Source organism: Alligator sinensis, unplaced genomic scaffold (assembly GCF_000455745.1).
Source record: "Alligator sinensis unplaced genomic scaffold, ASM45574v1 scaffold597_1, whole genome shotgun sequence".
Lineage (NCBI taxonomy): Eukaryota > Metazoa > Chordata > Crocodylia > Alligatoridae > Alligator > Alligator sinensis.
In genome coordinates, this window is record NW_005842074.1 from 40,489 (window position 1) to 51,447 (window position 10,959).

Genomic DNA, 10,959 nt, shown 5'->3' on the forward strand with positions numbered 1-10,959 from the left:
AAAAAAAGGGGGGGGGGGTAAAGGAACGGGCATAGATTACAGCCTGAAAAGAAAAAAACAACTTGATGTTGGTACTTGTCTTTTTTTATAAAGGACAAAATATTATTTTAGCTATTATGATGCCATCTACTGGTTATAATTACATTTTCTTTTAGCAAATTGCCACTTCACTGTTATAGAAATGCACTTTGAGTGGGGTTTTTATGTTAAGTTTGAGATGCTTGCTATCTTTCTCTGTTAAATATGGAGAAAAAACTTCTATTGACAACAGTCTATATGTGTGGCATGATTCTAGCTATTGAAGACCTGCATATTTGACCCTCTTTAAATTACTTTTCCAAGCACTAAGCTTTATCTCCACAGGGTAGTACAAGTAAAGCGGATCCAGGGTCTGGGAAGCAAGATGGGCGTGTTGAGCAGCATACAGCCAACTAGCCAAATAAGCAACATGCCATGTCAATTGGCCGATCTTGGCTGTGTGCTATTTGGCAAAACTAAATGACCAATGTGCTGTCAACTGGGTAAATTCACTAATATAGCTTTTTAATCTGAATGTAAAATAATGGGCATGGATCTTGTTTTTTGCCCTTCCCCTTTTAACTACACATGACAAATAAGTTAAATGAGACCATTCTCTTAAGGCCTGATCTAATTGCTGTTGAAGTTAGTTTGGGGCTAGACGAAGGTTGAGGGAAAGGTTGCAATTAACATAGTAAGAGTACTGATACAGCATGTAATGAGCAAACTGGACAGGCTCCCTATTGCTGAGAGTCTTAACTATTCAGTGTCTTGCATTTGTATTGTCACGAAGCAAATTTGTCAAGTGCTACTAGTCTGATTTATTAACACTTCACATCCACTTTGCTAAGGTTTAAGTTATAAAGTGCAAAACAATAAATAAAGGAGAGTTTGGATACTTCCGGCAATTACTTTCCTTACCTCCCCTACCCCCACCTTTTTCTCCTCTCTGATTAATGAAACAGCTGGGGAATATGTAGATAGAATAAATTGTTATGTGTTCATATGATCTGGGAGAATTATTTCAGGTTGATCTGGTTGAAAAACTTAGACACACCTGAAGCAATGTTCAGATGCTGAGCCCCTGGAGAGTAAAGAGCTTGTGACATGAATGCTGTGCAGCCAGGGGGCCTCTGCACACACATCAGCATGCTCTGCAGGCTCCCTCAGTCTACCTGAAGATGGTATGGCAGCAGTGCACGGGGAAGACCTGATTGGTTGACCTACACTGCTCAGAGTCAGCCTGCATCTCTCTGCAGTGCAATGTGGGGATTGTGAAGAGAAGGGTGTGTTCTGCTCCCTGCTTGGCTGCAGCAGTAGAGTCCAGCAAGTGACATGCTGTCTCCCAGAGGGAGGGGTGAGATAGGAGCAAAGCACCCTGGGATGCTGGAGCACTGCTGTGGCTTTTCTCAGAAGAGGATGTATATGGAAATTTTCTCTCCCAGGAGAAACTCTCTTTGGAGTGGTTTAACCCTAACCCTCTGGTTATTCTTCTCTCAGAGCAGCCATTTCTGCTATGGGAGAAATCCTGAGTATCTGTACACTTGTGGTTTCTTCTGGGAGAGCAGTGGCTCTTCCAGGAGAAACTTAATGTCTGCACATGGGCCATGGACTGCTAAGGTACTCCAGTTGTTTGCACCTTTTATTTCAAAGGCTGTCAATTCCTTGGTCAGGTGGGTCAAACAGTTGATATGCTCCATCTAATTGGAGAAATAGCACCCTTTTAAAATAAAAGCTCCGGTAAAAAGTTGAATAGCTCCTCTTTTAATTTAATGGCCTTCTGCAAACTAACTGAGTTACAAACCATCCATCTAGGATCCAGATTCAAATGTATCCATTGTTGACAGAAAAAGGCAGGTTGAGATGGCACCTTATAAATAGGTTCACTTGTTCAGAGAGGCATGAACTTCTACTAGCTATAGCTTACATTGTCAGATTCTGAGGATGAATTTACCAATACATCAGATAATATTCATAGCAATCCCTTCAAAGTAGGCTGTAGCCTATGAAAGCTTGGCTTACCTGAATGAGGTAGCATATATGGTGCCATCCTACTATACCTTCTGCCTAACTTCAAACCAACATGGCTAGTTACCTCTATGCAACTTGGTAAAGTAACTCTACTATTCTGGTGCAAAACACTTATGGCGGAAGATCACAACGCTGAATATTGGAAGAGCAATCCTATGCCTGCTCCCTCCTAGGTATGAATGTTGTCTATTTTTAGTGATGATATTGGTCACATTTCTCAAATACATTGTTTTTCATACAGATATTCAAATTATATGTGCATAAAGTTTGTGAAAGCAATGCAGAAAACCCTAACCACAATTTTTATATCTAGTTGGAAAGCCTTCATGTGTACTCTTGGTGGTGGAGCTCCAAGTCTAAATTCATAATTTAGTATGATAACTGATCACGGGGAAGGAGTTGCAATTAATACATGCAAGTTTATGAATGTCTGCTCTCCATTTTCAATATCATAACATTATGTCAAATTTTGAAACCACTTCTAGCATTAATGTGACACTGACGTTATTTTTACAGTCTTCATGACATTTCCATGTTACAAATTAGGCAATTTTTCAACAAGAATGCTACCGTTAGTGGTAGGTTCAGGAATGCTTTATTTTCATAGTTATTTTACTGTCTTAATATTACTGATGTTCAGACTGTTGAGCTGAGAGAAATTGGTACAGACTTCCCCATGTGAATGCTCTACAGAGGGCTCCCAAGAGTCCTGTTGGAATTCTCCTGTTAGGTTGACGGAAAGGTTGGGATTACTTCCCTGACTTCACTAATTCATCTGCCCCTTGCTTCATTTGCACATGCACTCCTGACACACATGTGGTTTGTTAAAGGCTAAAAGCTTTCTTGTGAGCTCCTTATTAAAATATTGCCAGCACATCACTGAATGACTTAAAACCCTGAGGGACTGAATAATTGTAAAATTATTCAAACCTCCTTATTAGCCTTTGTAAAGGGGAACTAACAGTTATATTTTGAATTTGTCGATAAAGAGAATTGCAGAAAAATTACTCACTTTTTGTCAGTGGAGATTCTGGGGGCTGTTGACCGATACATTTGTAATATCAAGTCTTAAATTACAAAGATCATTGAACATGCTACTTGATCGTAACAAAATGGCAGTCATTACTTTTATTAATAAGGGTCTGAAGAAAACATACTTATTCCTTGAAGCACTCTAATATATTGACATTTCCATTTATACACTCTGACTGCTTTAGGATTCGGCTGCCAAGACATCAGCAGCGATGAACACTTTTTTTTTCTAAGAGATGGTGATGTTGTAGTTGTTATACCCCCCGCCCCTTTTATTTTCAGCTTGCTGAAATGAGTTTGCTTTTACACTAGACTATGGAACTGAATATTTTTAACACTTTCTGCTTCTGGGTAAAAGGAAAAGAAACTGTATGAGCTTTATTTGTAACCTGTCTCTGGTGTACTATTTACGTACCATTGTAAAGTGTTAACACCAAGGAGGGAGATGAATTATTCAGGTGTACAAGGTAGTAATGGGAGGAAATTGAGCAAAGAAAACTTCAAGTAAAATAATATAGAAACCTTCCTGAAGGTGATTAAGGAGATGGTAGAAGTAGTTTCCCAATGGACATCACTTTTGCAAAATTACTTAAGGCACATTTTAAAACTAGACAGAATAATACATTTAAAGAATGGTGACAGACTAGATTTATCTAGGTTTCATGCTTTTATCTGGGACATTGAGGAAATGACCCCATAATGTGCTGTTTGGGGAAGAAACGGGGGCAGGGGGTTGTGGGGAGGAAAGTGTGTGTAATGTATAAGTGGTGCTAATAACTTGTTTTACTCGGGGCCTCTATTTCATTACTTTTTATATCTCTAAGGTTCTTTTTTCATGTTGCTTTTTTCCAATATTTATAAACATAACTAAATGTTACCAGGTCCTGGAGGGGGAAAATATATTTCATATTGTATTAAATATTTAATGTTCTTATACACTTAAAGATGCCAGTATAATGTTAAAATACTTCCTTAATATTTAGGGCTTCAGAAAAATAAATTCGGATCTATATAAGGAATATGAAGATAGCTTTTTTGGTACAGAAGTCTTCAGTCAAATCGATCTTTGTGCTATGCATAAGAAGAAACAGGAATCTGGTTATTATCACTGTGAATGCTCAATTAATGTAGGCTCCAGCAATATAGAGGAGAAGCAAGAAGTGCAGACAGAAGATTTGGGGGAGAGATCCATTGACATTCTTCCTAGCAGTGCTGCAGAGGTCAGAACTGGAACAGTTACTGCAGGCTATAAATCTGCAGCATGTGTAACAGAAGATGATGACAAACAATCTGAAAATCTTGCTGAAGCTCCAGTCGCAAGTGAGGAGAAGAAAATCGATGAGCTAGATGTACGGCCTAAAGCTAAAGATGAGATGTTCCTTGCAGAGAGAGAATTCAGCTCTAAGTCAATGCTTGATCACTTGCCAGTAGATCCTGATGCATTACAAGGTAAAGATGAGGGACAAGGAGAAACAAAACTTACACATGGTAATTTGCAATGAGTTCATATAAAAGAAGTGGCATTTGGTCAGCCCAACTTCACAGCATAAGACAGACTGTTTCAATTTTTGGTGAAATGTAGATGTTTCCATAATTGGTGATGTTGATCAATCAGGGCAAACTGCTGTGGTACAATACCAAAATAGCACTTGGTTGCTGTATAAAGAGAGATATTTTGATGACTTACATGTCCGGCATGCTATTTGGATGGTGAATTACTTTTCATCAGAAGTTGGATACAGCTTTCTAAATTTAACAAAAACTTGAGCAAAGAATTCTGTAGGTGATATGTGATTGAACATTTGCCTTGAAATAATAAAACGGGTTTTGGAGTAAACCTATGGCTCAATCGGCAAACATTGAAAGCCTCAAACATTCTCACTTTTCAAGACAAGAGACAGTTTTGCAGGACTTGAACCTTTTACAAGTGGTGAATTGATATCATTCTGAAGGAGCCGTTACATGGGTAAACACTAATGTCATATCCATACTTGGTAGGTGATTTTAGTTCTTATGGAGTTTGAAATGTATATTTTATTTTATTTTTGGATAACGGTGGTTTGAGAAAATACTCTGGGTTGGACAAGCAGCACATTTAAATTCTACAAAGACACCAAAATCTTTGATTCTCCCTCACCCCATCTTTAATACAGTGTTTTGCAAAGGTAGTACAGGTAAAGAAGGTCCACAGCATTACCTTTTAAAATAAAAAATGTGGTATTCTGGACTGAGAATTTGTATTAAAAAGAGAATAAATATATTAACTTTCCTTCTTGGGATGTTATAGTAAAAGTCTTTGGGCCAAATCCTTACTTGCCTTAATGAAGGCTCACCAATGGTGGTGTATGATGATTTCCATGAATAAGGTAAATAAGATTTGTTTTATAGAAAATCTGATGTTTAATTTACATGAGCAAAGATTTAGAACCTAATGACAGATTTAAACCAGTAGATGGCACTAACAGAAAAATAGCTGCAAGTAAAACATAATGGAAGTGAACTACTTAAGGATTTGCAAGTGAGAATTTCATTCTTACAACATTTAATAGTTCTTAGTTTTAGAAATCTATGAAAGGAGAAAGTCATGAATGTGGAGAGGATAGATCAATTAAAGCACTTGTATAATAAGATGCTCCTTTACTGCACTGGGTGCTCATGAAAGAATTATTTGGTCTTGTCAAAGCTCTGTTTCTCAGTATATGGCTACTTAAAATAAGTGAAGTATGTTCAGAAGTTGTAGGATTTTTCTTTGGGGGAGGGGGAGGAAATTAGACATTGGGTGTTTGCAATTCCATACACAGTGTGAAAATGCTTATCTTTGGGCAATATAGTGCCTGTGATGGATCAAAATAACATTATATTGTTTATAAAATGTTTTGCTTGTCATTAGACTTAAGTACTACTCATTATCTGTAATGATTCCTGCAGCAAGAGGATGTTGTATATGAGATGGGTCTGGTGCTTAATGCAGCCATTTTGTCACTGTGTACTAGATGCCCCTCCTCCTCAGTTCTATACTATTGGGTCTCTCCTGAACAGGGCCTAGATTTACCCTGAGATGACTCCATTGAAGCTTTAAAGTAACCATAGAAGATGAACCTGAGCCAAATGTCTGGAGTTTCTATTTCATTCCCAAATTCTTCCGTTAAGTATCTCAGAAGTATGATTTGTATTCTACCATGCTAGTAGGAATACGCTTGAAAAAGTGATGTTTTTGTTTTAAATAAAATTGTGTAAGAAAAGAACGACTCACTTTCAGGAATTTAAGCTCTGAGTATCTTATGCTCTTAATTTTATATATGAAAGCCATATATAGCATTTTTTTTCTCAGAAGGTTCTTTTTAGTAACATGGGTCCATTTTCAGAAATATGAAGCCTTCGTCGAGGAACTGAGATTCCCAATTCATATTTGGAAAGAGAAATAGTATACTCATGCATCTTATGAACTTGATTTGGAACCAAGTATACTCCACTGTAAACTATATTTCTTCTTCCTGAAAATGCTAATTATCTCTTTATATAGACAGATGGCAGTGGAGTGTAGCAAATGTGTGTTGAAACCTGTGATTCATTGTATTTGTGAAAGATTTGCTGTTTTGTTTTGGTTTTTTTTTCCTTTAAGTGTTCTACAGATTATGCAGGTTTATAGTTAAGGTTTGTGTTTTGTCTTTTTTTTTTTTAATGTTACCTCTGATTTATTGTGACACTTCTAGCTAAACTGAAAATAGATTACCTTCTTTTTTAGAAATATAGTGCTCTTATTTTGGAACATTGAGTTAAAATAAATACTATTATTCTTGACAATTCAGAGCAACTTGTATAGCATAAAATGTTTATCATGTACAGGCTTGAACTGCTTAATTGTGTCAAAATTCTTTTACATAATTCTGTCCAAGTTTCCTCACTTTCTACAGCCTGTAATGAAATTATGCTATTACAAACACTGAATTTCATTGGCATGTTTTATTTTGTGTTTTAGCTGTAGATACCCATTTCTTGTTCCCACTCTGGTATTTTTCTTACATTAAATTAATTGGAAATGTATTTAATTATTGTGCATTTATGATGTGGGCAGGGCAGGTGGGAGACAGCTTAAAAATTAAAGTAATTATCTAACACTGAAGCTGATGAATTATCCCAGTTTATGGCAACTGTTTGAAAATTACATTACAAAATCTAGGTCTTGAAGCAAGTTTCACTCATTCTTAATGATCCATGTGTTTACTCTTCTATCTGGATCCATAACAGATATAATTATCCCTTTTAAGGCTCCTAAATTCTATGGGGTTTTTTCCCCTTTTGTGGTGTGTGTGTGTGTGTGTGTGTGTGTGTGTGTGTGTGTGTGTGTGGTTTTTTTTTTTTTTTTTTTTTTTTTTTTTTTTTATACACCACCCTCTTTTTTTTTTTTTTTTTTTTTTTTTTTTTTTTATATAACCACCAGTGCTCATATAGAGGATAAACACAATACTTTGATTTTAGTTGTAACTGAATTCAGTTTATTCTTTGGCTTGAGCTATAGAAATGGTAGTATGACTTAGGAAGAAAAAACTTGTATGAAATATTGCCTGTTGGGTGTGTTTGCACATAACCGTACCCTGAAGAACTTTAAACTAAAGTGTAAGATGAGAAGAAGCTTCTAACTAAGAAGGTTTCTGTTACTTTTGGTGTCTGGGCCAGAGGGAGTATAACCTAACTTCCTCATATGACAGTCAATTTGACGAAGATGATGAAGTCAGGAAAATAATGTAATAGTCTAAGCTTTAATAACACTGGGGTTAAATCAAGAATAAATTGAAACTATCTTTAATAGCTTCAAGGACTTCAAGAGAGACATTTTCTGACACTCATCGGGTGCAAAGAGAACAGAGACTGATTACAATTCCATTGCTGGGCATTTTCCTGACTCTGGGGGTGTCTTTGCATATAGAAAATTACAAGGACTGTTTCCTGGGGCAGGACCATCAGGGAAGGGGAGAGAGTGGTATGTAAAGCTATCTAGTTATCCACAGCCGGTGGATGGTCCACAGAGTTTGCTCCAGGCGGAGAACTAACAGAGGGTGGGGTGGGGTGTGAGGGGTGCTGCAGAGATGATTGCCGGTCTGGTCTCTCAGCTGTGCTTTAACAGAGAATGGGATGTGTTCATATCCTGCGCTTTGATCAGTTGAGTTTTCTGTCTCAGAAGAACAGATAGAAGTGTCTTCTCCAATGGCAGGCTTATAATTGTTTCTACAAATGTAAATAGTCATTGTTTATACCAAAATGTCTTTTTTTTTTTTTATTCTTTTTTTATTTTTTTTTATAAATGGAACACCATTCACTGGCAGATTTGCTTGATTTACCTGTTGGAAATTGCATATGCAATTTGAACACTTTTCTAGAAAAGAATAGAAGTGATTCTGGGTTTTTTCCTAGAAGTACTTTCTGAGTCAGGAGCTTATCACATATAAAAGAAGTCTTGACCTTGGGGTGGGGATGGGATGTACTCAATCATAGCGTACTGTTGTATGCATTCAGAGCGAATAGCTGAAGAGCTGACAAGAAATTGTTTACTCCCTGTTAAAAGGTTGAGTGTTCTTGATCTACATTCTCTTGTTCATTCTTGCAAAACTGAGGGATTAACTTAGGACCAGGTGGAACTTTCTGTGGGTCTGCAAAGGAAGAGGATTTGGGTCTGCAAAGCTGCCAGTCCCAAATGGCTTTTCATTAATGGAATTTCATCCTGCATGGAAAACGAATTCCTTCTGAGCCAAGAGTGATCACATCAAAAGGATAGCTCGACTGGTATCAGGAAAATTAGGTGTTTTGTTTTTGTTTTTTTTTGTTTTACAATAATATAATATAGTTTCACAAAATTGCCACTCCCTAATTTGTCATCTGTTCAGGCACTGTGCAGGGTTAATATCTATGAATGCTATGGACCATGGAGTGCAAGGAAGTCAAAAGCGAGATGTGACAAGAATAGAACAGACCAATCTGCTGAACAGTTGAGAGTGTGTGTAGGTATAGAAAGAGAGAGAGCTTGTATTTCTGGGAGAAGACATAGAGGGAAAAGATGGAGGTGATTTTGTGGTAGGAGGTATCCACAAACCACCTGGTCTGTAAGATGAGGCAGCAGTAGATGGGAAAGAAAAGGAATATATCCTAATAAAGGGGTGATTGAGGTCCTGTCCTCTGAATACTTCTGATAAATTAATGGGGAACACTAACTACACAGATATCTGTTATAAAAATAATATGCCATGACACAGTCTATCAAGTTCTTACAATGGGTGGAGAACGGTGGGTTTCCCCCCCCCCCCCCCCGCTCCCTCTCCCTGAAGTGGGGGAAACTACCTTATTTAGTCAAATATAAGACAGCCCCGCCCCACGCTTGAACAATTTGATTCCATATATGGAAAATTTATAAACTTGATATAATTTTCCAGGTGTAGAATCTATTGGAGGTTCAACTTTTATATTTGTTCTTCCCCAATTGCTACAGCAGAGAAAATAGATCTGAGGAGTTGGGTAGCCCTCTGCTCTTTGCTTCCCCTAACTTTCTTCCTTGGCAGCCCTTTTTCTTTGTCCTTACGGTCAGACCTTGCTCTCCCTGAGCACATGGCAGTGAGGAGCAGATCTGAAAACACTGACTGAAATGAACATACTTAGTAATTTGCGGAGTTAGCTCATCTAGAATGGGGGCATTTATATATGTGTGAGAGATATAAATAAATAAATAAATTTTTAATTGCTGCAAGTTTTAGCCCAGGTACTCTATAAATGCACTTTTCAGCAGCATTTTTGTACCTACTTGTATATAGTACAAACTATGCATGACATTAGACTAAAGGCAAAAGACTCATGATTTACCATATACTTTATTGGGCTGGGCCCTAGCAGAGTGTTTCAAGCCATGGTGACCCCAGAGCTCAGCACTGCTGTGTGTGTGTACTCCAAATTACCTCTCTCCCCACCTCCAACAAAGGATCCATGTGCTAATTACCTGTCATTCCCCCTTCTCCCCCACTGTCTGGAACCAGGTAAGCCCTGGGATCCTCCAAAAATGTATATGCAGATACAAGGCAACCTGATTTGGTTCACCACATGGAGGGTGTTGCCACACTAATTATATGTGACAGGCTGAAAGCAGAGGCAACAGAGGGTTTCTGGGTTAGTGAAGAAATAGGAACTATTGGAAATGGGAAAGAAAGACATAGTTCAGCTGTGGGAATGAAGAGGAAGTCTAAATGGTGGTTACTAAGAGGCTATATTAAAAGCACAATAATAAAGTCTTCTGAGAAGATAGGAAGTATACAAAGAGACCATTATGGCTTCTCCAGAAAGTCTTCAATGACTTCAGTTTCCAAAGAAATTATACAGAAAGTAGAAACAAGGTGTGTAACTAAAACAGGGAGTAGCACAAACATGAAGGGATAAAATCAGGCTAAGGTGGAAAATGACTCTATTATCAAGGGACATAAGGCAACAAGAAAAGGTTCTGTAAATACACTAAGGCTAGGGACAGACATTCATAAAGCCTGAGCCTGAAGTGATTAAATCTTTGCAGGTTAGTCTAACCTGGCTAGGCTAAATCAGTTTTGTAACTGGGCAGACATCCCAGAAATCTAGGCATATGCCTGCAGTGGCTCAGGCTAGAAGCTAGGGGGTGCTAGAGCAGTCCTCCCCCTTCCTTCCACAACATGCAGCTGAGGGGGATGTGGCCCGGCTCCAGCAAGAGCTCTGATTAACCTAGCAGGGAATTGATAACAGTGTTTATCTCCAATTAAGAAAACAACTGAGGGACATTACCAGCTACATGTTGATTCAGCACTAACTGTAGCCAGCATGTGGTCCACTATCTAATACACCTCAGCAAGGCAGAGGGAAGGGGGGCATTCC

At 38.0% G+C, this 10,959-nt stretch overlaps 1 protein-coding gene across 1 annotated transcript in view; it reads left to right on the plus strand.

Moving 5' to 3' along the window:
• LOC102376867 overlaps positions 1 to 5,262 on the plus strand; it is a gene marked incomplete at its 5' end in the record, with an annotated part of 37,554 nt that extends 32,292 nt beyond the window's left edge. Inside the window, one exon of the mRNA XM_006023654.2 lies at positions 4,065 to 5,262. Within this exon, the coding sequence (XP_006023716.2) occupies positions 4,065 to 4,583 (519 nt within the window). The remainder of the gene's footprint in view (positions 1 to 4,064) is intronic.
• Positions 5,263 to 10,959: the final 5,697 nt, after the last annotated feature.